The following is a 27,002-nucleotide window of genomic DNA, read 5'->3' on the forward strand; positions in this document are numbered from 1 at the left end:
GCACGGGGCGAGCACTGCAACCTCCTGCCCTTCACCACAGCCCCCAGCGATGGCTGTGCCAGGGATGCTCTGGGCCTCTGGGCAGCCCTAATTACCCCAGCCTGGTGGGACGGGCAGGGCGAGACCGGAGGTGCCCAGTGAGACTCAACATCTGCATCTAAACCAAACTCCCCACTGGGTGCAAAGTTCCCCAGTGCTGGGGATTTCAGGCATGATGTGTCCGTGTGTGGTGCCCAGTTTGGGCTCATTTCAGGCAGCTTAGGGTCAAACCCAGCAGTTTTGATTATTCGTGCAAGGGAGGAATTGAGGGGCTGTAGGGACACAGGTCTGCAGGGGGCCTGGAGAACCCTCCAAAAACTCTACCTGAATCTGGGACCTGGACTGGACCAGGTCTGCTGGAGCAGGGGAACAAGCAGGCCACACCCCAGTGAGGATCTTGTGGGAGCAAATAGGGACAGGATCATCAAGACGTTTTTGTTAAAAGAATGTCTTCACTTGGTTTGAAGATGAAACCCTTTCCATGGTGGCGGCAGCTCAGAGCACCTGCAGCGAGGCCACGGGCAGCATTTGGGATGCAGAAAATTCTCCTGCAGGAAAAGCAGGCTGTCCTGACAACAAGCCTTTGCTTTCGTGGGAAAATGTTGCTTGTGTTGACAAAAATGCTGAAAAATTAGTTTTTCAGAGGATTTTATTTTAATTCACTACATCACTTCTGAAGAATATTTAGGAGCCAAAACTTCAGCATTCTAAAACTGGGATCTTTGCCAATCTCAGGATGGCTCCTGGGGTGCTGAGGAGGGTATTTATTCCCTCTTCCCACTCACACACTTCTTTTTTCTTTTATTTTTTTTTTATAATCCAGTAACCTTTCAGAATGTCTCCAACTTTGGAAAAATTACAGAGTGGAAAATTGATAATGTTTTCTTTTGTACTTCTGCTGCTGTGTAATCTTTCCCAAGTTAGAGAAGTTTTGAAGTTACAGAATGGGGGGAAAAAAAGGTAGAAAAAAGATACTATACACACAGGAGTGGGAAGGGCCCAGCAGTGTGTTCAATATGGACATTACTCATGGTCTTGAGTTTGAGCGTGCTGGAGGAAAAAGAAATAGGAAATAAACCCCCCCAAAAAGTGAGTTTCCTGGCAAAAGGCTGGGAAAGTTTTAAATGATGTGATGTCGGGCAGATGCTTCATGTTTTGGCTGTTTTTAGGGAAAGGAGATGGGGTTGGTGGTTGATCTGCACTGTTTAGGTGCTGCTCCCCACTCATACGCCAGGGTGGGTGGGTGGGGTGCTGGACCCAGCAACTCTCACCTCGGGACTGTGATTGGAAACACCAGGATGTGATTTGTAACGCTGGGGGAAGGCGTGAGGGAGGGCCCCCAACCACACGGGGCCAGCACCAGGGTCTGCAGGTTCGGGCGGTCTCTGGGTCAGCGTCGGCTTTCTTGCTGTTGAGTCCTTGTTCACACCATGGCCAGTGCTTGGTGTCCCCTCACCTCTCCCTGCGCCAAAACCTTCCGCCGCCCTCCCGAGAGCCTCGGGAGGATGCAGGAGCCGGAGACAGAGTTACTGCCGATGCTGAACAGCCACGCTGAGCTCCCCGCAGGGACAGCAGCCCCCAGGAGCCCTGGCACAGCCCCGGGAGCGCTGCGGGTGCTGGGTGGCCATGCCGTGGCTGCCCGAGGTGACAGTGCCAGCCGGGAGCAGGGCGTGGGGCCCGTGCAGTCCCCACCGCGGTGGGTCAGCCTGCGGGCGGTGATTAATGGCCCAGGGGAGGCCGTGGTGGCCGCGGGCCATGGCTAATGTCAAATAACAAATATGAATGCGGGCTGTAAATATTTATACAATGCGCAGGCACGTGCCGCCTCCCCGGTGCGGAGACAAAGCTCTCCTACCCCCGCCGGTGACTCACATGGCCCGGCGAAGGAAAGCCGGGGTGGCCGGGACAGGCTGTGGCCGGGGTGGCCGGGACAGGCTGTGGCCGGGGTGGCCGGGACGGGACAGGCTGTGGCCGGGACAGGCTGTGGCCGGGGTGGCCGGGACGGGACAGGCTGTGGCCGGGGTGGCCGGGACAGGCTGTGGCCGGGGTGGCCGGGACGGGACAGGCTGTGGCCGGCGTTCCGCGGCCGTGGCCCTGTGCTGGGGGGCTGCTGGCCCGCCTGCCACCTGCAGGGATGTTTTGTGTCGTTGGGGAGCTCCTGGAGCTCCTCTTGGTGCTGCTGAAAGGCAGTTTTCTAAAGGTAGCTGACAGCTTTGCAGTCTCTGGCTCCTCCTGACAGGGAACTCTCGAGACCCCCTTCCCTGGCGAGACGCTCCCCATCCCCGTGGGAGAAGGACGGGAAGGCAAACCCCCAGGAGCAGCGCTGGTGCTCCCCGTTTGCCAGTGGAGCTGGAGCAGGGAACTTGGGCTGCTCTGGAGCCCTGCCCATACCTGAGGGGCCGCAGAGGATGCCCAGTCCCTGCCTGACCCCCAGCAGCCCGACCCCTCCAGGCACTGGCAGTCAGCGAGGGGATGTGCCTGCCTCAGGGCACCACGGCTCCCTTGCTGCCTCACCTGAGCAGCCTCTTTCTTACAAACTTCCACCCTGTGTGCTTGAGGCTTCTCCATTTCCCAAACACCATTAAAACCTCCACTCCTGCGTCATCACTGAGACCATTGCCAGCACGTGGAGCTCTGGATGTGATGTCCTGGGTACCACAGCACTGCCTCCTGGAGAAGGGGATTGGGGGGCATGGGGGAGATGAGGATTTTGTCTGTGTCCCCAAGGAAGCCTTAATGTTTTTCCCAGTTCTCCTGCTTCTCACTCCTGGCTCCCAGGTTTATTTAGTGTGGTCCCTGCTAATTCGTGCACATTCCTTAGTGCCTTAGAAAGTGATGACGATTATTTGGGTGACTGGTTGGCTCAGGAAACAGCTAATTGGAGACAGAGACTTTCACCTCTGCCTGGGCTGGCTCTAGCCTGGACTAGGGGCACCAGAGCAGCACTTCCTATCATCAGACACATAAAGGGGCCAAGGAGTCTCAGGATGGTGTAAGAGAGGGGACACGGGTCATGCGGTTTGGGAGTGCACCCAGTGCTTCAGTGTGTCTCAGGGAGAGCCCATCACCTGTTGCATCAGGGCTGGGTGCAGTGAAGCTGCTAAGGAGCCAGGCAGCAGCACTGCTCCCTCAAGCCTCTCTGGTCCATGGGCTGGTGGAGATACTGGAGGCTGCTGGGATCCACCCCCTTGGGCTGTGGCTCCCATGGGGACAGTGGGGACAGGTCCCCAGCTCTCCCATCACTCCCCCTTGTGTCCTCTTGCAGATGTCGATGAGTGCGTGGAGGGCACTGACAACTGCCACATCGATGCCATCTGCCAGAACACCCCCAAGTCCTACAAGTGCATCTGCAAGTCTGGCTACACTGGCGATGGGAAGCACTGCAAAGGTAGGGACTCACTGCTGGAGCCGGAGCCAGAGCCAGGGCTCTGCTGCATAGTGACAGCACTGCAGGCTGAAGACCAGTGCGGGCTCATCAGCACTGGTGCTTGCCCTTGCAAAAAGGCCCTTTGTTTACCCCAGTCTGTTGCAAACCTTTTACTCCCTTTCTGTGCCCTAAACTCCTGGCCCGTTGACACTGCAGTGCATGGGCACTCTGAGGACTGTGACTGTCCTTGATGGTGGTGGTGACAGCCATTGTGTTTGTGTGGCTGGGGCTGCCCAGTCCCAGGACAGTCACCTGGGGCTTATTTTAAATAGAGCTGGGCTTATTTTCTGGCAGAACTTTCAACTCTAAAGCTACAGAACTGTGCTAGCAGCTAAAACATGACAAACTTAAAAATAACATGTAGAAATACAGATATAAATGGTGTAGACATCAACATAGACATAGATGTAAATGTAGATATTGACATAGGTATAGATATAGGTACATATTTATATATAGATGCAGTTCAGTAGGGAATGGAAAGAAAATTGGCTCCTTGGAGGAGCAGCAGCAGGAAAGCAGGAATGGTGCAGGGGAAAAATTCCCAGCTCTGCTAGAAGCAGGTCCAGAATCAGGATGGGCCAAGTACAAAGAGCAGAGGGATTAAGGAGCTCCGGGCACCGTTGGGCTTTGCCATGGAGATGGGCTGTGCTGCCACCACACTGGGAAATCCCATGTGGTTCCCAGCACACACTGTGCTGTGCCAAAACTGGGGGTCCGGGGTCTAGCCTGGGGAGAACAGGGATGTTTCTGCATGATCTGGAGGGGTTCTGCAGGTGATAACGGAGCTAAGCATCTGCTGGAATAGGCAGAGATGGCAGCCCCATGCATCAGGTTACCACCTGCAGCTCTCCTGCCCTCCTTCTCCCCAGACGTGGATGAGTGCGAGCGGGAGGACAACGCGGGCTGCGTCCACGAGTGCGTGAACATCCCCGGCAACTACCGCTGCACCTGCTACGATGGCTTCCGCCTGGCACACGATGGCCACAACTGCTTAGGTGAGGGATGTGAGCTTCTCCCAGCCCCTTGGCAGCTTTGGCACCTTGGGACCAGCCTGCTGACATTCTCTGCTGGGCACCTCTCGAGCCCTGACACCCCAGAGCTGTTGCAGAGCCAGGGGACTGTGGGGGCACTCCCAGGGCAGTAAGGTGGCTGCATGCGTGTCCTGTACTGCGATGGCCTGCTGGGCACAGGATTGCTCACTGTTACATGAGGATGATGCCAAGGCAGGATGTTCCATGATGGGAGAAAAACTTGCTCCATTGGTCCATCCTAGACTGGGAGTGTTGGGGTAAGGCAAGACTGGGAGGGTTGGGCTTGGGGATGCTGTGTGCAAGCCACAGCCTCCCCACAGCCTCATCCTGCTGCGGCGAGTGGCCAGGCTGGCAGCTCTGCACCACTGCCAAAGGCAGGACCAGTCAGCAGGGCTCACTCCGGCCCCACTTCTTGCTCCACTCATGCTTGAGGTCAGCCCTGCACCTGCCAAAATAGATGAGTTAATAGCAAATATGGTGGGGATGGGAACCAGCAAAGGGACTGGGTAAATAATACCTGGGCCAAGACAAACCCAGCATCTGCCTACGGAGCAGCCGTGCATCCTCCCTGCCACTTCCCACCATCCCAAACTCCATCCGGCCGTGGCAGAGCCAAAGCTCCTGTCGGACCCTTGGGGTCCGCTGGGCTGCCCGCGCCCGTCACCCCCTTCCTCCTGCGGCATCCGTGGTGCCACTACCGGGCCACGGGGCCGCCCACCTTCCCTCTGCCTGGAGCTCATACTGTTTTCTAATTAGTGTCTGCAGAGGGGTCACTAATGAGCTCATCACTGGGGGGAGGAGGAGGAGGGGGAAGAGATTATGGACACATACGCTTTGCATTAACCATCATCACCGGGATCTTTGCAGCCTCCTCGGGGAGGAAGGAGATTTACACAGCTGGGAGGAGGCGCGGGCGGGCGGCTTTGCCTTCCCTTCCCAGGGGAGGATGAGCCTGAGAAGAAGAAAGCAAAGCTGGACTCAGTGAGCCACAAACGTCATGTGTTTACAGAGTTGGGCGGGAGGGCATGGAGATGGCTGGGGAGCAGCCTGGAAAGTGGGGACTGGGGGTGGGCAGCTGGCTCCCACCCTGAGCCTCTCCTCAGCTCATCCCAGCATCTCATCTGTGATCCTGAGGTGCTTTGCCCAACCTGCCTGCATCCCCTCCTAGCTAAAAGAAAGAAAAGCAAAGCAGAGTATTGTGCCCAGGTTTTGCTGGTGCCATGGGCAGGGACTGAGGTGCAGAGGGGTTCGGGTACATGCCCACTGGATCCCACCAGCCGCTCCATTTACCACCCTGGGCGACCTTTTGAACTAGGACAGGAATTCGAGCTGCTGTCCTGACACAGGCCCTGCTGGCTTCTGCCCATCTCCATTGCATTTAATAAAAGAGGTATTAGAGTGGTGGAGTCTCATTTCAGCCACTGGGGTTGAACGGCTGCCTCCTCATTTTTGTGTGTAGCTGGAAGGAGAAGTTGCAGACGTTAAGCCCTTGTTCTAAGCAGGGGGATTTGAGGAGAGTTATTGGCATCTGCAGGACAGCTTGGCTGGGTCACAGAGGATGTCCCTTTGTGCCTGGCTGCAGCACCTCCTTTCCAAGACAGCAGTTCTGTGGTGTGCTCCTGGGTTCTGCTCCCTAGCAGTTTCCAGCCGGAGCTGCAGCCCTGCTTCAACTTCTGAGCATCCCCCCGGGGCTTGTCTGGGGCTGGGGGACAGTGCAAAGCACCCACACTGCTTGTACATCCACCTGTCCACCCATCTCTGCCCAAAAGCAGGGGGATTTGGTGCATGCCATGGTGCTTGGGGAGGGGGCTGGGGCTGGGAGACCCCCGGTGGGTGTCGTCACTGAGCTGCTATTCTGGCATTTCCGGTGGGTGATGCTGGCAAGGCTCAGCTTTCCCTCAGCCGCGGCTCTGAAATGCCTGAGTTCACAGGACGTTTTCCTTGGCACGAGGCCCTCGCTCCCTGGCCTGACACTGTCACCCGGCCCCGAGACTGCAGGCAGAGAGGGCAAGGGGTGGCCACAGCAGAGGTTTCTCTGCCTGAGCCCGGCATCTGATTGCTCTGGCACCTCAGGGCACTGGCAAGTTCAGCTCAGACCACTATCCTCAAAATCCCTCTGGAGAGAGCAACAGGCTGGTGCCCTTCATGAAATGTGGGATTTGAAAGGCCAGGGCAGCAGCAGCCCAGGGTGTGGGCATTGCTGCTGCCATGGGGCCACATCTCCAGCCCCTTCCAGCCTCGGTTTGTTAAACCAAAACAGGTGTTAGGGCAGCCAAGTGACTGGGGATGCGAGACTCCTTACGAGTAATTATCCCTGCTCTGGCTAAGGTTTCCCAGCTCCCCCTAATGAAGTGCAGGCATCCCCAGCTGGTGACGGGCTCCAGGGGGCTGGGAGCAGGAGGCGGCTGCAGCCAGCAACCCAGATAAGCATCCTTGTGCTTTGGGGTCCCAGGACAAGGAAAACCCTTTCTCTGTGTTTCCTTCTGTAAAACAAGGCTGGATCTTTTATGCCCATCCATCAGGGAAACTGTATGGCCCCTGTGCCCACTCCTTGCTGTGCTTTGCCTTTATCTCCTGCAGACTTCAATCATCCCCTTCTAGCTGGGGATCAAAGATGTAAGACAGAAGGCGTTTCCTACCCAGCAGCTCTGTCCCACCTTGTCCCCATTGCATGGTTGTGCCATGGAGCCGTGCTCACCCCCTGCCACCTTCCCTCTGCAGACCTGGATGAGTGCTCGGAGGGCAACGGTGGGTGCCAGCAGACCTGTGTCAACATGATGGGCAGCTACGAGTGCTTCTGCCGGGAGGGTTTCTTCCTCAGCGACAACCAGCACACCTGCATCCAGCGCCCCGAAGGTCAGTGCAGCCCCAGGGCACCCTCCATCCCGGCAGCCATCGGGCAGCTCTGTCACCCATCGCCTTGGGCCACCCCTGCACTCTGCCTGCGTTTAGGTGCTGCTGCTGGGTCGTGGCCCTTCTTGGTGTGGCAGACGTGAAAGTGAATCTATTACAAGTGTGTTGGGAGGGGAGGCCACAGGGTGATAAACATCCTGTAGCAAAACCCTTGCAGGCCCCTTGGTCAGGCACAGCAATACTGAATGGAGGATTATATCCTATGCTGAGAGCAGTTTATTAATAAAGGGAACCTGGAGGTCCTTGCACCATCCTGCAAGGCTCATCTTCTCCTGCCAGGTCATGTACAGCACCAAGCCCTTCATCTCGGTATCAGCTCTAAATTGCTGCCATCTGGAGCAATCTCTTAGCCAAAATAGGAGGAAATCAGAGATTTTTGTGTCTCTGCTGATTTTTATCTGTGCTGTTTGGCAGAGCAAGCTCAATGTTTTTGCTTTCCTCCTTCCCCCTACCCAGCTGTGTGGGTCACTCCAGTGCCCTGAGAATATTACCCAGCCCGGGATGGCTCAGCAGCTGCAGTGGCATCTCCCATGTTCCCATCCCTGTGTGTCCAGGAGGGATGAGCTGGCTGCTCCTTCCTTCCGGTGCTGCAGTGGGTGGTCTCTGCTGGGGAAAGGGATGCAGGTGCTGCATTTTGAGTCAGCGGGGTTTAAAGCCACCTCGAGGAGTGGGAGTGAGGTCTCACCCAGCATGGGAGGCAATCAAGGCTGAAGGCTCCTAAGTGGTTTTGACCACCTTCTCAAGCAGTTCTGTGTCAGGAGGAGCTGCCCACCCACTGAGGCTGCCCAGGGCTATCCTGTTCCCCCAAGGTCCTCACTGACAAGGTTTTCCCCTCATCGCCTTCGCCCCATCCCATCCCACCTCAGACATGCTTCTGCCACAGCTGACTGGTGCCACCAGCTTTTGGAGCATTTCTGTGCTTCCTTTTCTCTTTTAGAAGGAATGAACTGCATGAACAAGAACCATGGCTGTGCCCACATCTGCCGGGAGACCCCCAAGGGTGGCATTGCCTGTGAGTGCCGCCCTGGCTTTGAGCTCACCAAGAACCAGCGTGACTGCAAATGTAAGGAGCCCTCTGGGGCTGGGAATACAGCATCCTGGGGACCCCCAACCCTGTCCCCATGATGCAGACACCTCCTGACCCTCCAACAAAGCCCTGGCCCCCCGGGAGCAATTGGCTCATCAAACCTGAAGCCCAGCATGCCCAGCTCTGCCTCTGAGATATTGTGTCCTTACATGACCAGGCTGAAATGGCAGTTAAAGAGGTCTCAGAGGCACAGTGTCCCCTGTCCCAGTGTTTCCCTTTCCAAAGAGGAGGTGAACAGGGAGAGTGTGATTGGCATGTGAGGAGTGCAGGAATCCTCTTCCTGGGGGTCGCAGTGCTCTCAGCCTGTCTGATCTCCTGCCAGCATCCTGCTGGCACTGCCAGAGTTATTAAATAGATATATGTGTGTTTATGCAATTATTTTTATTTTGTTTCTCATTTGCTGTCTGCAGCAAATGTGTAAAATCGCTGATGAAATGCAGTTTTAATCCTAGGAGCCTATTTTCTCTCTAATCTAAATGAACAGCACGCCTTGCCCCCCGGGGAGGGCTGGCAAGGATTCCCAGAAGATCCTGAGTCATTCCAGAGCTCAGGAAACTCTCACCCATCCCCTGTAACACCATATTCAGGGTCAGGGACAACCAGCCCACCAGTCCCCTTCGCTCAGTCTCTGCCAGTTGTATTTAGCAGACATGCAAAAGGAAGACGAGAGAGACCGTGTAACAGTTTGCATCTGCCAAGATCCTGCAGGGAAAGTGAAGGGCTTTAGGAATTATCTCGGAGGGAGGGAAATCTCTCAGGGTATGGATGAGGTGTTTGCAAGCCAGCTTTATGCATGGGGATGCCAGACAGGGAAGGAGGAGCTGGGACTGTGGTGACAGCCGGTGCTTTGCTCCCACAGTGACTTGCAACTATGGGAATGGGGGCTGCCAACACACCTGTGACGACACGGACCAGGGTCCCAAGTGTGGCTGCCACGTCAAGTTCCTGCTCCACTCTGACGGGGTGACGTGCATAGGTAGGTCAGGCCACTGCTGGCCACAGGGACGTGGGGCAGGGTGTGGAGTGGCTCATCCTCCCTGGGGGATTTGTCCTTGGCCTGGTGAAGGGTTTATCCCAAGCTATGGGACTGCGGCATTTCCTTTTGCTGAGTCTGGGGAAGCTCAGTGCATGTGTGAGGGATGCTGTGGTACCTGCAGGGCACAGGGGTGGGGATGTTGCTGCACAGCCACAGAAAGCAGCACTGACCACAGGTGTGCTTGAAGGGACACCTGGGGATAGTCGCTGTCCTGGTGTGTGGGCAGGGGTCCCTGCTTGTGTCCCTGCTGCTGGAGGGAGAGCAGCGAGGATGTCTCCGTGCCACAAATGGTTACTGTTGCTATCACCAGCAGCTTTTGAGGAGGGATATGGAGGGGACAGGTTTGGCCATGGTGATCTTTCCAACTTGGCACTGTCTGGCCTTGGCTCAGAAACAATTGTCTTAGAAAAAAAACCACCAAAAACCCCAACAACCTGACAACCACCCCAGAATTGTATTTTTCCTGTGTGTGTTTTCAAACTGTAGAACATCAAACAGAGATAGAAGTTTTACTGGTTTCATATGCTTGTACTGTTTAACAGCTGCTTTGATTTAAAAAATATTATATTTGGGGAGTGATTAAGTCCACAAATTGCTTGAGACATTTGAGTTCTTATTGCAAAACGAAAAAGAAAGCAAGAGAGGTTTTGGCTCCCCATGTCTCTGCTGTGCCTGAATAGAAAACCCTCTGCATTTTCCACAGATGACTCTCCTCAGGGAGCAGCAGACGAGCCCACAAGCCCTGGCTGCTCCCTACTGGCTCGGGGGATGTTTGAGCTTGAGCCCCCAGCAAAGCCCTCCTACCCATCTGCTCACTGCTGCCTTAATGTCACTGCTGTCCCCCAGCCTGCTCCCAGGATGGATCCCAGTCCCTCCTGGCTGCTGACAGGCACTCAAAGCCCCTGGTCCCCACTGTCCTCGTGTTTTCATCCTGCCCCCAGGGGGTTGTTGCTGTGCCTGGATGGGGAGCATTCTGACTGGGGCCTTGGAGTGCATCAGCTGGTGTGTTCCTCCTGGATGGAGGGTGCTGCGTGTGGTGTCTGTGTTGGTGCAAGGACTTGGGCAGGTTTGGGGCCAAGGATGCTCCTGAATTGCTGGGCATGGTGGGGGGAAGCAGCTCTTCAAAGCATCCTGTGATGTGGGGGATGCTCTAGAGTGGTCCGTTTGCTGGGGGGGTCTCTGTACTCAGACTCTGGGTACCACAGGTGTGAGGGTGGGATTTGGGATTTTCCAAAATCACTCATCCTCATGGCCTTGATCAGAATCTCCCTCTTTGTTCCCACACCCTGCACTGTATCTGCCCTGTGAGCTCTCACCTCATCCACCTCTCTAGGGGAAATCAAACACCACACAGAAGGATTTTAGGAGCAGCACCAGCCCAAAGCCCATCACCATGCCTGTCTCATCCCTTTAGGGTCTGCAGTCCCCTCTCCCAGGAAGGGACCTGCCCAGCTCCCGCTTTCCCTGGGGGACTCCTGGTCCCCAGCCCCACCGTGAGAACACTGTGGGGTTGTGCTTTGCCTGCTGGGAGCCGGCGGGCGCCCCACGGGGATGCCCAGCCAGTGGATTTACAGCCGAGGTACCTGCTCGGATATTTATAACCACCCTTTCTTGTTTTATGGCTGGGGCTCAGCAAACAGTCCTCCCCCCATCCATGGTGCCGCTTCCCCATTTCCTCCAAAATATTTCATCATTTCAAGGGGAATAAAGTTTCCAGTGAGGGGAAACGAAAAGTCGTTCCCCGGGCTATGGGCTTTGAAATTGTACTCGGTGTGTTTGATGGGCTGCCGGGACAGGCCCCTGGTCCAGGTTCCCTTCAGATCACACCACGCAGCAGGAAGCATGATCAGCCCCTCTGAGTGACAGTTTCATTAGGCCATGGCCAGTGTTTTTCATTTTTCCGCTTTTTATTGCTGCTTTTAAAAATGCAGATAATGAATAACATGCCTCTGAGCAAAGGGGCCAGAGCTAATGGCTCCCAACATGTCTGCAGGCATGAGGGGGAGGGGGAGCCGGGAGGGGAGGCTGATGACCCTATGTATTTATATTTATGCTCCAAAAACAGCCTCTAAAAAAAAAAGAAAATAATAAAAAAAGCACATGCCAAGGGTGCAGCGCCTGTGGGGAGATGCAAACGGCTGTCCCAGTTGATGCAGATTTTGCCCTTCTGGGAAGATTTACCAGCCAAGGCATCATTGCAGCTCCCTCCTGCTGATACCTGGGGTGCAGCAGGGCTGCTACTGGATCCACACTCATGGCAAGCACTGCTGGAGTGGGAGGGGGTGAGTGGGGAGGACACATTATTAGATGGATGGGGAAACTAAACCCAGCTGAAGTTTTATGGCTGATTTCCTGACCCACACCCAGGCAGTTTGTGGTGGCACTGCCAATGCACCCCAGCCTTGTGGATCCAGCAGTACCGGGAGTGGTGCTGGGAGCGGAGCCTGTCCCGGCCCCACTGCCAGGTCAGTGCTGGCTATACCCATACAGAGGGGAGACTAAGCAGCCCAAGCACACCCAGAATTTGGGCTCACTGCTGCCTTGGCTGCTAAATCCAAGGGGTGCCAGTGCCACTGGCAGGATGTGGTTGCCTTCCCGAGGCCCATGGCTGTGCAGTACCCACACGACGCGCCTCGGGGATTGCCATCTGCCCTGGCATGCGCTGGGTTTGCTCATTCCCCAGACTAACAGGCTGCACTAACGCTCCTCATAATGTGCTTCTCCCTCTCGCGTGGGGCTCCAACCAGTCCAGTGCAGTGTGTGAAATTGGTGGGGGTTTGGAGAGGCTGAGGGACATGGGATGCTTGGGACAGGGTGATGGAGGAGTCAATAGCACTGGACCCAAACCTGGGGTTTTGGCTCTTTTGGGAGGTGGGAGAGAAAAAGCCCAAAGAGACAGTTTCCACTCGACAGTTTCCAAAGGCAGCAGAGTCAAACCCATTGACGTGAGTTCCTTGCTGGACACTGTTTCTAAATCACTTTTTTATAATGTTAAACAGGGGAGAGACACTTCCAGCAACACGTTATCCTTGAGACGTTTTCTAATGGTAAATATTTTTGTTCTCTCTATCTCTACAAAGGGGTCTAACTGTAGATGGTCTCTCTTCTTGAGATCTTAACAGGGCTCGGGGGGCTGAGCTGCTGTGCTAACTGCATGTCTCACTAACTGTGCCCCACTGCTGCTTCCAAACCCTGCAGGGCCAGCCTGGCCCAGGCTGCCAGTGGGCTGGGCTGGGGGACAGAGCAGAAAACCATCCCCTGGCTGTGCTTGCATGGGACGGGGGCTCTCACACTCCTGTGGCCAATCCAGCCTTGCCCAGAGCGTGACAATGCACTTCCCAGTGGCTGTGGCAGTGGTTATCCCCCACCAAGCAGGAATAGCTCACAGTGGGCTGCGAGTGGCTGTGCAATGGGGAGGGAGGTGCTCACACCCATCTCTACGCTGTGCACTCCCAAAATTACCTCTTCCCAGAGTCCATGGCTCGCCCATGGTCCCCTCTGGGACAGTCAGGATGTCCCAGGGTTTGGCCTCACGAGGCTGCTCGCCATGCCCAGCAGCTCCCAGCCCAGAGCTGCAGCAGTGGCAGGGCTGTGAAGGCCCTTCACAGGGCTGGGCACCTCCCCGGGGATTTCTTTGCATCCCCATGGGTTCTCCAAGCCCTTCTAAAAGGTAAGGCGAGGTTTCTGCTCTGCCACGAAGGAAACTGAGGCAGAAGGTGCAGCAACTTGTCTGTGGTGGGTAATCTTGTTCCTGGACATGCTGGGTGCAAGCAAACTCCTGGCACATCCAGGAGGAGCTGTGGGAGTGCAGCTCACTGGTGTAGGGAGCACTGACTGCAGCTTTCGAGGTGTCTGCAGAGCCTTTGCCACTGGGATGGGAGAAGGAAGGGACCCCAGATACATTCTGTCACTCCAGCCAGCCCAGCTGGAATCCCTCCAGTTACTGTGGAATTGTCCCCTCGGGCTTGTGGGATCACATCCCAGAAAGTGGAGGCAAGGCTGGACCTTGTGCAGTCAGGGCTTGGGATGAAGGCTGGTACAGGCAGGGTGCTGAGCAAGGCAAGGAGTGCCATGGCAGAACAGGCAGGAAGTGAGACCAGAGCTGGGATGGAGGGGGGTGAAAAAGTGTGTGTGTGTGTCTGTGTGTCTGAGTGAAGCTGCTTTGTTCTCTCCCTGCCCCAGTGATGGAGGCCTGACCACAGCCCTGTGTGGCTGGTGAATGGCCAGCTCAGGCCAGGCTGGGGCTGGGCTGCCCACTCTGCTGAGCCATTGCCACTGCCCAGGGCCCACTCCAGCGCCTGGGCCCCGCCACCAACCTCTGCTGCCTCACAGGTACCCCAGCAGCCCCTTCCAGGCTTTCTGCAAGCCCAGATAGGTTCCCCCCTTCTCACAGGGATTTGCACTAGTGCTCTGGCCATGCTGGCTCAGCTCCCACCCAATGCCCACCTTGGACAGTGGCCCTGGGATGGTGGGTGGGACTGGCTTTAGATCTCAACCAAAATCCCCTAAGGTGCAAAGGGGCCAGGAAGGGATATCACAGTATCACATTGCTGCAGGACTCTGTGAGCACCATGATGTCTGCCCAAGGGCACTGCGCTCTCTGGAGAGCCACATCCTCCCCAGTGCAGCTGCTTCAGTTGGAGGCAATGCCTGAACAGAGCCCATCATCTCAGCTTGGCAGTGACTCTGTTAAATCACTCCTCCCCAGGCTGCTTCTCCATCAGCTGCTGAAACAAAGGCTGGCGTTTAATAATTCACTGGGCTCCCAGAAAGTTTCCCTTCCCTTGGGCCTGGTGTCACCCGCCCCGTGCTCCTCACCCCCGTGCCGCAGGGAAGGGACAGCCCTGGCACAGCCAGGCTGTGTGCAATGCAAGGACCTGGCAGGAGGAATAATACCCACAGAAGTCCCTTGCTTGATGTTAGGTTTTGTAATTGTGCTGGTGATTAATTTCATAAAATGGTCTCTTTTGTTCTCTTATTATGAGACATCATAAAAATAGCAGTGGCAAGACGAGCACAGAGCGATCCCAGCTCCCGAGCCCTGCGGCAAATGGTTGGATGGTTCTGTCATTCCCACCCCATGCAGTGCTTGCAAAGAGCAGGAGAACCTGGGATTTGCTCTTTCCAAGGAATTTCTTCAAGGCATTTTCATCTTGGGTTCCTTGAAACCCCAATGCCTCATTTATCCATGCAACCAGCCTTCTGAAAGGAATATTTTATTATCCTTTGTGAACAACTTAATGCACTTCAAACTATTGTTCTGGTGGTTAGGGTCAAAACTGAGGATTGATCTCACAGGGAAGCTGTCAAGATGAAAATGTTTCATTGAAATTAGTGTCCCTTCTAGTCCTTACCAGCAACAGCTGACTTTGATAATACTGAAATAATTAGCATTTTTTTCAGTTGGATTTTTTTTCCACTGATGCTGCCTGCCTCTGAGTGTGTGTTCTAATTATATGAAGTGTCTCCCAAATTAGCCTGCAACACTGAACCATCCACCATGCCCAAGCAGCGGGTGATGGTCAGGAACCAGTGGCACAGGGTCACCCGTAGCTTGGTGGCAGTGAGGGGGCTGGGACCCTCCTGCCACTCACAGGGGGTCTGGGGCTGCACACCTGCATCCCTGGGGAACTGCAGCCTGGGCACTCCTGTTGAGACCTGTCTGTGGCTGCATTTGCACAAGTGCTGTGACTTTTTCCCGTGGAAATTCAGTTCCTCCTCATTGCAGCTGCCTCCCTGAGATGCTGTTTGCAGGGAACACACGGCCCCCATGCCAATGTGTTCATTAATTTGGGGCTCTGTGACCTCATTACTGTTGCGTGAGAAGCCAAGGGCAGTCTCAATTGGCTCTGCAGGGAGGTTTGTATCCTCTGCCACTTCCAGGCTGTGGCATGGGGGACATCTGGGTGGTGTGACCCTCCCAGCCTTCTGAGCACTGGTCCTTCACCCCAGTCTTTCTGTCCTCTCCCCTTGCAGAGACGTGTGCTGTGAACAATGGGGGCTGCGACAGCAAGTGTCATGATGCGGCCACAGGCGTCCACTGCAGCTGCCCCATGGGCTTCATGCTCCAGCCTGACAGGAAGACCTGCAAAGGTAGGTGGGTGTGAACGGGACTGAGGTGATCCCTGCTCACCTGCACGTGCCTCAGACCCCTCCTTGTGTCCTCGGCACCCTTAGAAAAGGCTCAATTTTAGCTGAGCTCTACATTGCCCGCAGTGTTCACTGGCTTGATGTTTGCACCCATTGGGTAGGGACAGGGATCACCACCCTGCCCGGGCATTTGAATGCCTTGCTGCAGGCACCATGCTTAGCCCCACTCCCTGGAAAGTCTATAGAGAAGAGAAAAAGGGGTTCAGGTTAAGCTGGAGGCAATGGCATGGCCCTTGTGGGGCTGGAGGGTCCTGTGCCACCTCACTCCATCCCACTACTTCAGGTGCCCCAATGGTAGGTCTGGGTGTGCAGGGAATCAACACTTGCTCTGGGAGTTTGAGATGCACCAGTTCCTCTGGGGATCACTGTGCAGCTGGGGCCAAGCACCATGTCCCACCTGGGGGAGAACACCCTGAGATGCAGCACATCCCACTGACATCCCCAGGCATGTGTCCCTGCAGGGCAGAACAGTCTAGGCCAGTTACCCCAGCACCACAGACTTGCCCCCCTTGGGGTGCCCAGGGCCTGTGTCGTGTCTTTTCGCAGCTCGGGGAACTTGACCCCAGCTGAAAGGAAAGGCTGTGCTGCTGCCATCTGCCTACCTGCTGAGTCCAGAACCCCCTGCCCCTGGTCTTTTATCAGAGCAAACCCCCCTCTCCAATTCTGCAGTTTCCAGGAACATGCAATAACCCAGAGCCACAACCCCTGTGTCTGGGGTTTTATTGTGGCTGAGGGCAGGTTTACAGCTTGCTCCCTCACGGTCATAAAATGAAAGCCTCAGCCCCATCGAGGCAGAGCTGTTGCCCTTACTCTGGGGGACGGAGGGACAGGGCAGGCCACTGCCTCTTCCTGGTCTCCTTCTATTTTACAAGTCATTTCCTAGCAGTAAATTTTGTGATTAGTGGAAAAACAAGAGAAACAACTGAAAAAAACATGTCCCAGCTTCTTTCCAGGTTGTTTGGGGCTCTTTGCAGTTATTGTGTTGTACTTTTTAGCTTTGTTCATGGCAAGAAGGAGATGGCAAGCAGAGGCAAGGGCTGAAAAGCAGTTTTGTCAAATAGCTGTTTTTGAAGAAGGGGTTTTCCCTTCCAGTTTTTCTCTCTCTTTCTGTTGTTCCTGGTCCCGCAGAGCAGCCCCCAGCCCAAAACCATGACTCTGGTCTGGTACTCTTCCTCAGCTGCAAGGCTCTTTTGGAGACCCTGGCTCCCAGCTCTGTTCCAGGGGATGCTGAGACCTGCAGAAATTAATCATTTTGCAGCACTTTCAATGGGAGCTGAACCCCAGAGTCCTGGCCTGGCCCAGTGTCACCCAGACAAAACCAGCACCCACATTCCTCTGGTGACCATCAGAGCCCAAAGGGTTTCCTCCTTTTGCCAGCTCCAGAGGGGACCACCCATCTCTCCTGGCTGACCATCCCAGACAGGGCATGACGGGTGTCCCTTGTCCCCACCAGACATTGACGAGTGCCGGCTCAATAACGGCGGCTGTGACCACATCTGCAGGAACACTGTGGGCAGCTTTGAGTGCAGCTGCAAGAAGGGCTACAAGCTGCTCATCAATGAAAGGAACTGCCAAGGTAAGGGGCCTGCCATGTTCAGGGATGGCGCCTCTCCCTGCCCTCCCATGTCTTACAGCCCTCCCACCCTGCTGCTGGAGGAGTGCTACCCTGGTTACTCATTCCTCTGCTCTGCATACATCCTTTGGGGGATTAGTGCTGGATTTGGGTTCTGGTCTGGGGCTTACCCCTTTGATCTCAGAGCTGGGGACTTACTGGCTCTTCTCACAACAGAGTTAAAGCCAGCAATTAGGCAGATGCCAGGGCTCCTGCTTCTTGGAGGGCAGCAGTGGGGGGAAGGTGCCTCCTGCACACCCCAGAGATTGCTGGCTGCTGCAAGCTGTTTCTTCCAGCTTTTCTCCTCTTTCTTGACATCCTTCTGCCCATCCCACATAAACATAGCAGACTTAAATGACCCAGCAGGCTGCTGGGCTGTCCTGGTAGGATTGTGGAGCTCTGCCCCACATGGCAGGTGTGTGTGAGCCCAAGTGTCTTCTGAAAGCACGTGGCTGGGGAAGGAGCAGGCTGGCACGCTCTGGGGCTGCCACTCCTTTCATCTCCATCCAGGTTCTGTGCTCTGGAAGTTTGATATGAGCACAGTAATTAACTTAATGAAGCCAATGAAATGAAGCTCCAACCTGCCAGGTTGGGTTCACACCCCAGCCAGGGCCTCCCTGTCCCAGCGAGGTGCCCACAGGGCCAAGCAGACATCACTGGCACTGTCCCCATGGCAGGACCTGCCCATGCAGCATTCAGCATTCCTCATCCCTCCCGGGCACAGGGCTGAGCTCTGGCCCAGCAGCAGCCGGGGACTCTCACAGCCCTCCCATGCCAAGAACACGGGGCTGGCCCTGTTTGGCACATTTAAGGTGCAGAGGGCTGCAGCAGCTTGCAGCAGGATGATGCTGGTGTAGTGGGTGAGGAGGGAGCCTGGAGGGAGGCAGGGTGGGAGCGCAGGGTTCTTCTGGTGCATACTGGTGCTTGATCCTCAGAGCAACCTGGTGCTGGATTCTTGGAGCACCCCAGTGCAGGCTCTCACAGCATCTCAGTGCATCTCCCAGCTTGCCCAAGCAATTGGAGCAGGAAGGGGACAGCCCTTGTGCCCTGGACAGTCCCTCCACCATGCCAGCCCTCACCTCCTCCCCTCCTCCTCCTCCTCACTCCAGACATCGACGAGTGCTCCTTTGACCGGACCTGTGACCACCTCTGCGTCAACACCCCTGGCAGCTTCCAGTGCCTCTGCCACAAGGGCTACACGCTGTATGGGCTCACGCACTGCGGAGGTAGGGCTGGCCAGGTGCTGGCAGCAGCAGCCCATCACCCTCGGGGTCGGGTCCCAGGGAGGCACATGGGGTGCCCAGGGCTGGGGCAGACCCCTGGCACGGCTGCTGTGGGACCCCTGGGGACATGGAGAGGGTCAGTTACATGTGTCCCCAGGGCTGAGGCCAGGCAGGGAGCGGGCTCACAGCCAGATGAGCTGGTGTCTGCAACTTCAAACAGAGCGACAGGAACAATTTGTGACTTGTCTGCAGTGGGAGAGAGGGAGAAATCCCCGGTGTTTTTGGCAAGGAGCTGGGACAGGGCAGGAAGGGGAACATCAAAAGGGTTTGATTTAAATTTCACAACGCAGATAGCTCCCAAGGGCGGGGGCGTGCAGCGCCTGGGAAGTGGGGAGGCAGATGAAACATGCTTTGGAGGGGCTGCTGAAGCGTGTTGTGGCAGTGGAGCCGGCGGCCCGGGATGACGGCAGCAGGAGGCCGGGTGCTCCAGTGCCTCCGGTTGGTGAGGGCAAGCAACCCTTCTCATATACCTGAAATATGCAGCCAGCATGAGCCAGCATGGCTCCCAAATGCTCTCGGGGTGACCCTGCAGCAGAGGGTTTGATGGATCCCACCAGTGCCCCCAGCAAGAAGGAGCTGGGCAGGGAGGGCTGTGAAGGGGGCAGCTCCACCCCTGGCCATGCTTCATGCCAGACCTGAATCACCAACACCTTGTTTCAGGCTGGGGCAGAGGGTTCCTGCTGAGGAAAGAGGCCAGGGCTGCTGAGCAGCTGCTTTTGGATTTGGCTCCTAAGTGCTTCCATGTCCGCTCCATCTGCTGCCTCCCCTGCAGCTCCTCAGCCCACCAGGGGCCAGAACTGGAGTCAGCCTGGAAGGACTGCACCCATCAGCACCAGCCCTTGTGGACACCAGGAGTCGGGGTGTCCCTCAGCCCCACAGAACTGGAAGTGCCCTGTGGTGCAGATCCCCTCTCTCAGCTGGGCTTGGCTCCTGCGATTTATCCATCCAGAATCCCAGCCCTGAGACAACACAGTGATTCAGTGTCAGAGGCAGGGGTCCCACTGCCCCTCACTCACTGCTTCTCCCTTCCTCCCTGCAGATGTTGACGAATGCAGCATCAACCGCGGTGGCTGCAAATTTGGCTGCATCAACACACCTGGAAGCTACCAGTGTACCTGTCCTGCCGGCTGCAAGCTGCACTGGAACAGGAAGGACTGTGTTGGTATGTCAGGCCAGGAGCCACCACGGCTGGTGGAGGACCTGGGGGATTTGGAATGTCAGGCTGGAGTCCCCATGCCACTCTCTGGCACCTCTCCTCCCCAGTGAATCTGGGCTGTGAGCTGGGAGGGCACAGGGGTCCCTCGTGGGTCCCTGGGCTGTGTCAGCCACAGGTGTCCTCGATTGTCATCACCAGCTGGTGTGTGTCCTGTGGAGCTGGTGAAATGCCTGCCAGGTTCGGTTTCACCACGGGCCACCCTCACCTGCAACAAGACAGGGAAGAAGGACAGCTGTGCCCTCTCCTGCACCTCCAAGGCCCGATTTCTGCCAGGTACCAGTGCCAGTGTCATGGCCAGCATGGGCAGAGGGATCCCCATTTCCCTGCATGGCCCAAACTGGGGAGAAGAGGAGTGGCTGCACAACCAGGGTGCAGAGCACCCAAACAGTGGCTGGGTGAGGGAGGCAGGTTGCTGCTCAGGAGAGCTCATCACTTGGTGTAGACTTGTGGGACAGGTCCCTTGGTTCAGGACCCCCACAGCAGGATGCTGGGCATCATCCCTCTATGGCACAGCCATGCTTCCCTGCATCACCCTGGCAGAGCATCACAGGAACTGGGAAGCTGCACCACCATCCACCAATCCCATTCCTCCTTCACACAGAGTCTGACAGCAGCTACACGGTGAGCTGTGGGACCCCCATCCTGCGTCAGGGTGGCCAGCACAGACCCACGAACAGCAGCCAGCAGTGCCTCGGTAAGGCAGCTTCTGAGGTGCCCACGGCCACTGCCAGCTGGGCTGGGCTGTGCCAGGCTGCTGAGCACCTGCCTTTTCTTTTAGAGACTGTCACTGCACCGGTCAAGCAGAAGGCCTCTTTCAAGATCAAGGATGCCAAGTGTCACCTGCACCCACGGGCCAAGGGCAAGCAGGATGAGGCTGGGAAGGCTGGGGCACAAGGTGAGGTGTGATGGTGGGGGGGGAACGATGGGGGTACTCATCACCCCAGCAGGGATGGGGTCATGACCTGTCCCCCTGCATGCAGGTGGGTCGGCACCTTGCTCTGACTGCCAGGTCACCTTTGTCAACCTCAAGTGCGACTCATCCAAGAAGGCAAAGGGCCGCCGGGCTCGCAACTCCCCCAACAGGGAGGTGACACGCATCACACTGGAGTTCGAGGCAGAGATCAAGCCAGAGGAGATCACAGGTGGGTACAGCACTGGCCCAGCCTGTCTTGGGTGGATGCAGGGGTGGTGGGACCAGGGACACAGTGCCATCCCTGTGAACAAGGAGAGACAAACGAGTTCTCATCCTGCACCAGACTGGGATGTGCTGGGCAGCACTTGCAGCTGAGCACTGGGGGGACGGTTTCAATCCGTCTGGATTTCCCTCTCCATCCCTCCCTCCTTACTGCATCCTGTACCCCCATTCCCCCCTGCTCCCCCAGCCACCTGCAACCTGCATTGCCTGCGACAGAGAGTGGAGAAAAAGCTGAAGTCGGCCATCAAAGCCCTGAAGAAATCCATCAACCAGGAGCGGTTCCTGCTCCGCTTCTCAGGGATGGAGTACGAGGTGGCACAGAAGCTGAGTGTGGCCCCGGAGCGGCAGGAGAGCTGCGGGCCGGGCCAGCAGCGCCTGGCTGGCAAGTGTGGTAAGGAGCGTGGTGGGGTGTCTGAGGGGCCTGGCAGGGACAGCCCCCACAGCACCACCAATGTCCCCCTGGCTCTCAGTTAGCTGCTCGCAGGGAACCTATTACCACGGGCAGACGGAGCAGTGCGTGCCCTGTCCCCCTGGCACCTACCAGGAGAAGGAGGGGCAGCTCTCCTGTGACCTGTGTCCCCGTGGCGACGCATTCGGACCTGTAGGAGCGACCAACATCACCAGCTGCACAGGTAAGGAGGGCATGGAGTGAGGCATGAGGCACACTTGGGGAATGTCCAGGGCTGCAATCTCAGTTGTCAGCCAGAAGAGGGGAAAGTCCTGAGCATCCCCAGGCCCACAGAAGCTGGTAATTTGGGTGTTTACCGAGGGGACCCCAGGAAGGGCAGCTCTGGATATACTGATCCTGCTGGGGCTGTGGCAGGAGAGGATCTGGGTGCAGGGCAGAAGAGCCTTGGGCATGTGGAGTGCCAGGACTGAGCGATGCCTGTGCCTGCAGGTCAGTGTCCCCCTGGCCAGCACTCAGCTGATGGCTTCAAACCCTGCCAGCTGTGTCCCCGAGGGTCCTACCAGCCTGAGGTGGGGCGGGCACTCTGCTTTCCTTGTGGTGGGGGGCTGACCACCCGCCACGAGGGAGCCCTCTCCTTCCAGGACTGCGACACCAAAGGTAGGTCAGAGCGGGTGCCTGGGGTGGGAGCACCCTGTGGGCTGTGCTGGGAGCTGATGCAGCCACCTTTGCTCTCTGACCCCACAGTCCAGTGCTCCCCTGGGCACTACTACAACACGAGTGTGCACCGCTGTATCCGCTGCGCCGTGGGCACCTACCAGCCTGATTTCCGACAGAATTACTGCATTGCCTGTCCCGGCAACACCACCACTGACTTTGACGGCTCCACCTCTGTGTCCCAGTGCAAAAGTAGGCAAGCTGGGGTGCAGTGGAGGGGGTGGACAGGCTTGGGGTCCTTCAAAGTATTGAAAAATCCTGTAAAATAGAGGTTTGGGTCATTTCAATGCTTTAAGCATGTACATAGGCATGGGGGGATGCACGGAGCAGTGCTAATGGAACACTCCTCCTCGCCCAGCCAGCCTCCCCCAGTGCCCGTGCCACTGGTTCCCAGTGGAACCGGCTCTCCACGTGCCTTGCAGACCGGCAGTGTGGAGGGGAGCTGGGGGAGTACACGGGCTACATCGAGTCACCCAACTACCCGGGGAATTACCCTGCCAATGTCGAGTGCACCTGGAACATCAACCCACCGCCCAAGCGCAAGATCCTCATCGTGGTGCCAGAGATCTTCCTCCCCTCTGAGGACGAGTGTGGCGACGTCTTGGTCATGCGGAAAAACTGTAGGTAACCGAGCAGGCCACGGTGCTCATGGAAGGAGCTGGGGGAGGAAAATGTTGGGGTGTGGCAGAACTGTCTTGTACAAAAGGAGAAAGCCATATCCCTGGCCAGGAGGAGGGCAGTTTTGGGAACTGGGTAAGTGAGAAGATCAGCATCACCCTACTGGCCTGGTGTCTTGCTGAATCAAGGGGATGTTGATGGGCTGGGCTGCACACCTGGGTGTCAGCATTACTTTTTGTGGGTAAAAATCCCCATTTGGAGCTTTCCAGATCAAGGAAGGAATAACCAACATCCCTGGTATGTAACATGAGGGTTGGGGAGTGCTCAGGCTTGTCCATCACGGCAGTCCCCACCCCTGATGCTGCCTTTACTCTGAGACTTTTAGCCCAGTAAGGCTGGGAGTAGCTGTGCTGATGGGCAGCCAGCATCCCATGTCCCCTTGCCATTCCATGCAGCCTCCCCTTCCTCCATCACCACCTATGAGACGTGCCAGACCTATGAGAGGCCCATCGCCTTCACCGCCCGCTCACGGAAACTCTGGATCAACTTCAAAACCAGTGAAGCCAACAGTGCCCGGGGCTTCCAGATCCCCTATGTCACCTATGATGGTGAGCACAGGACACAGGAAGATGCCATCCTGGCATGCTGATGCCCTTCTGCCCAGTTTGGGAGCCAGGTCACCCCCAGTTGATACTCCTGTGTGTTTGGGGGGGAGTGGACTCAAAGATGAGGACGAGAGGTTCAGTCACAAGTGGCGGTTCATGTCTTGACTGTGATTTTTGGTTGGATGTTGCAGAGGACTATGAGCAGCTGGTAGAGGACATTGTGCGGGATGGCAGGCTCTACGCCTCTGAAAACCACCAGGAGATCCTCAAGGTGAGCGTGTGCCCCCATGTCTGTGCCACCCAGGGCTGCAGGGATGGAGGAGCACCCTTCCCTTCGGGAGTGCCTCGTGTTCTCCCTGCACTCAGGGCTTCAGTTTGATGCTGCTGCAGGGGAGCACAGGGCGGAGTGGTGACCCTCCCTCTGTCTCTGCTCCCCTGCAGGACAAGAAGCTCATCAAAGCTTTCTTTGATGTGCTGGCACACCCCCAGAACTACTTCAAGTACACAGAGAAGCACAAGGAGATGCTGCCCCGCTCCTTCATCAAACTCCTCCGCTCCAAAGTCTCCAGCTTCCTGCGGCCTTACAAATAGCCCCCTGCAGCCCTGCTGTCCTGGGCCACCCCGCAGCCAAGGAAACCCTCTTCTCCCTTCCTTCTCCTTTCTGACTTTTCCTTCCTCCGCCTGACTCTGGCAGGATCACCACAGCTCGCCCTGCAGACATCCCCTCATGATTTCCCTGCCGCTCCCTGCAGGGCAGGGCTCCAGCCTTGGGGACACTCTGACCTCATCCAGCTGCCAGCGAAGCCACTCCCCTCTTCTGAAGCAACTCCTTCGTTCTAGGAAACTGAAGTACTGGTCCTTTTACTGTCCTCTGTCCTCCCTTTGGTTTCCATTCTGCCAGATCTGTCCCCATTCCCTGGTGGCACCGGCAGCCCAGGACATTGAGGGGGGTCATCGTCCTTCCAGCCCCTGGGGCTGGTGCTGGCTGTGGCCCCACAGAGCCCTTCGCAGAGGAGTGCAGGAGGTGACACTGTTCACTGCAGTGCTGGGCCAGAGGTATTGGTGCCACTTTGCAGAGGTCAGGGGGAAGAGAATTGACAAAGCTGACTTGATTAAAAAGGAAGTGTAAAGGAGAGCTGACAAAGCCCACCAGCGTGGCACTGGAGAGCTGGGCTGGCACTGGGAGGGATGTGCAGCCAAGCCACGTTCCCGGAGAACAATGTCTGGCTGCATGGGAGAAAACAGAGAGCAAAGGAGAAGGACTTTCAGCCGGGTTTGGTTTTTATTTTTTCCCCTCAGCTCCAGACACTTGTGCCAAGAAACCAGACTTTGTTACAAGCTCTGCCAAAGAGTAACTCAGAAAAGCAAGCTTTGAGAAGAGCAGGAGTCACTGTTTGTGCACTAGGATATACTCCTTTCTACCTTTTTCATATGTATTAAGTGCAATCATTTGAGTCTTCTTTATATTATTTAGAGGGAAGTTGTTTTTTTTCTACTAGAAGCGACAATATTTATACCTGCCTGAGAAATGAGAATGTGCATTTGCAAGAAAACAAAACCCACCCACCTAGAGCAAGCCCAGCCCTGGGCTGCACTGACCAACACGATGGCATCTTCAGGCCTTTTCTGCTACATTTGTACTGGATAAAAGTCCCCGTTTGGGAAGGGAGATGGTGTCTCTCCTGCTCTGCACACTGGGGTGAGTTTTTGCAGGGACTTTGAGGTGTCTTGGTTTGTCCACAGGGGTGGAGCAGCCAGGCTGGCCGTGTCCTTTCAGTCTCATCTGCTGCAGTTTGGGTGTTGTTCAAGCCCTGTTGTGAGGGGAATCGGAACTCAGTCCATCACCTGCTTGTTGCAAACTGATTTGCTTCCCTGCAGGGGCTCAGGGGTGAGCCAAGACCTCAGAAAACCAGATGGCAGCTCCTGAGGCCAGGTCTGGGGGGCACACTGGGAGGAGTGGGGAACTGTCCCTCTACTTAGCCCAGAATCTTTCCCCCAGGTATGGGGATCCCTGGAGGCAGAGCCACCCTCACATTCCTTTGTGCTTTGTGCTTCCAAGTCTCATCAGGTGCTTTTGGCTCCATCCCTCTGCACGTGCTCGTTCTGCAGGGATGCTGTGGGAACCCCTCCCCAAGGAATGAAGTGCAGATCCCAGGAATGGCCCATTCTGCCACCCCATTTCATTGCCACCTGGCTGCTCCCTGCTTTGCAGACAGGCGTGGCTGATGATGACGATAGCCAGGTGGACACCACCAGTGGGGTTGTCCCCGTAGCATCTTCATGCAGACAAACAGGACCCCCGGGGGCAGGTGACTGCTGCCACCAGTCATCCCTCCTCCTCCTCAAACCTCCCTCCCTTTCCAGCCCTGCCACCAGCTCTCAGCTGTCACCTCCCTGCACCTTTATCCCCACCTTCATCCTCTCAAAGACCTGGAGCTGCCAGGACTAAACGTGGTTGACTTGCCTGTAGCTCTGCCAGAGGCAGGTCCCCTCCAAGCCCTGGCCCTGCTGGTCCATCCCTGTCCTTTTGCCGACACCTGGGCCTAGCCCTGCCTTTAATGAACCGATTATTTGTTGCTCTGTGCATCTCACCATCTCCGTCTTTCCTGAATCCAGGAGGCAGATGCTCACCCCCATTTTCCCTCCTCAATCCACACTGCTCCAGCGCCCCAAGAGCCTCTCCTGGGCTCCGTGAGGGGCCGTGAATGGAACGAGCACTGGCACAGGGGCTGAGGTTTGTCCCCAACATGTGTCAGTTGGGAAAAGGCTGTCCTGGCTCATCCCAGCTGTTGGATTTTCCCCTCCTGCTGCCAGCTACCAGCTCCACGTCTGTGGACAGAGCTGTTTGCCACTTGGTGGCTGCCTGAAAGCAGCTGCTTTGATGCACAAAAGCTGTTGTGAGTATCTGGAGGGGTGTGGTGGCTCTGGGACAGTCACGCGGGGCAGCGACCCTTGGAAGGGTCCAGCGGGGAGTTGATTAACTCTAGGTGATCTAAGGTGGGCTTACAGTCCCACTGCCCCTGTGGGGCACCATGGCCTTGGGGTGTCCCAGTTGTCACTCTTGTCACCAAAGCAGCCACCTCAACTCCCCTACAGCTGTTCAGGAAGAATGAGGCAGGCGGCACATGCTCCTGTAATGGCATCTCCTCTTTTCACCAAATAGCTCAAAAAATGGCAGAGTCCCCAGAGCTCCCCACCCACCCCACTGTGGCACAGCCCCACTCCTCACTCACCACCTCAGAAACGGTTTCAAAGGCTGAAACCCACACCAGCCACCTCAGGGCTGAACTGAATGTTTCAATGCCGTGAACAGAAATGAGGGTTGTTGGGTTTTGGGGTTTGTTTTTTTTTCATGTCGGAGTATTTGTATCTGCCTTTTGCAGCAGGCCAGGGCTTGCCATCTCCAGCAAAAACCATTAAAGTGATGAGCAAGGCGTAGTTCATGAAGTTATTTGCACTTGATTAAAAGACAAAAATGTATTTGAACTTTGTAAAAAGAAATGTTTGCATTTTGTATTGTCTTTTTTTAATTATTAAATGGAATTTCTTGGTGTTGTGTTGATCTTCCAAAAACTGGCTCTGATGCTTATTTTAAGGATTTCTAGCAGCAGGATCCAGAGCTATTTTCATTATTTTGTTCCCTCAGATGCTGACAGGCTTTTCC

General features: G+C 56.1%; 1 protein-coding gene across 5 annotated transcripts in view; it reads left to right on the forward strand.

Annotated features, from left to right (window-relative positions):
• SCUBE3 (signal peptide, CUB domain and EGF like domain containing 3) overlaps positions 1 to 27,002 on the forward strand; it is a 45,088-nt gene that overhangs the window by 17,154 nt on the left and 932 nt on the right. For 2 of the 5 annotated variants that reach the window (XM_071578569.1, XM_071578568.1), the window contains 22 exons: positions 3,305 to 3,427; positions 4,339 to 4,464; positions 7,222 to 7,356; positions 8,351 to 8,476; positions 9,360 to 9,476; positions 12,536 to 12,583; positions 15,513 to 15,629; positions 17,140 to 17,262; positions 18,408 to 18,524; positions 19,621 to 19,743; positions 19,936 to 20,070; positions 20,399 to 20,491; positions 20,576 to 20,692; positions 20,778 to 20,939; positions 21,180 to 21,383; positions 21,463 to 21,624; positions 21,891 to 22,058; positions 22,146 to 22,307; positions 22,538 to 22,735; positions 23,189 to 23,341; positions 23,530 to 23,609; positions 23,780 to 26,905. In XM_071578569.1, coding sequence (XP_071434670.1) covers positions 3,305 to 3,427; positions 4,339 to 4,464; positions 7,222 to 7,356; positions 8,351 to 8,476; positions 9,360 to 9,476; positions 12,536 to 12,583; positions 15,513 to 15,629; positions 17,140 to 17,262; positions 18,408 to 18,524; positions 19,621 to 19,743; positions 19,936 to 20,070; positions 20,399 to 20,491; positions 20,576 to 20,692; positions 20,778 to 20,939; positions 21,180 to 21,383; positions 21,463 to 21,624; positions 21,891 to 22,058; positions 22,146 to 22,307; positions 22,538 to 22,735; positions 23,189 to 23,341; positions 23,530 to 23,609; positions 23,780 to 23,929 — 2,939 coding nt within the window. In that variant the 3' untranslated portion in view covers positions 23,930 to 26,905. Of the gene's footprint in view, positions 1 to 3,304; positions 3,428 to 4,338; positions 4,465 to 7,221; positions 7,357 to 8,350; positions 8,477 to 9,359; positions 9,477 to 12,535; positions 12,584 to 15,512; positions 15,630 to 17,139; positions 17,263 to 18,407; positions 18,525 to 19,620; positions 19,744 to 19,935; positions 20,071 to 20,398; positions 20,492 to 20,575; positions 20,693 to 20,777; positions 20,940 to 21,179; positions 21,384 to 21,462; positions 21,625 to 21,890; positions 22,059 to 22,145; positions 22,308 to 22,537; positions 22,740 to 23,188; positions 23,342 to 23,529; positions 23,610 to 23,779; positions 26,906 to 27,002 lie in introns of those variants that run through there. The other 3 variants (XR_011699782.1, XM_071578570.1, XM_071578572.1) reach the window with 3 other exon arrangements.

The sequence above is a fragment of the Pithys albifrons genome, chromosome 28 (assembly GCF_047495875.1).
Source record: "Pithys albifrons albifrons isolate INPA30051 chromosome 28, PitAlb_v1, whole genome shotgun sequence".
In the NCBI taxonomy this organism is placed as follows: domain Eukaryota; kingdom Metazoa; phylum Chordata; class Aves; order Passeriformes; family Thamnophilidae; genus Pithys; species Pithys albifrons.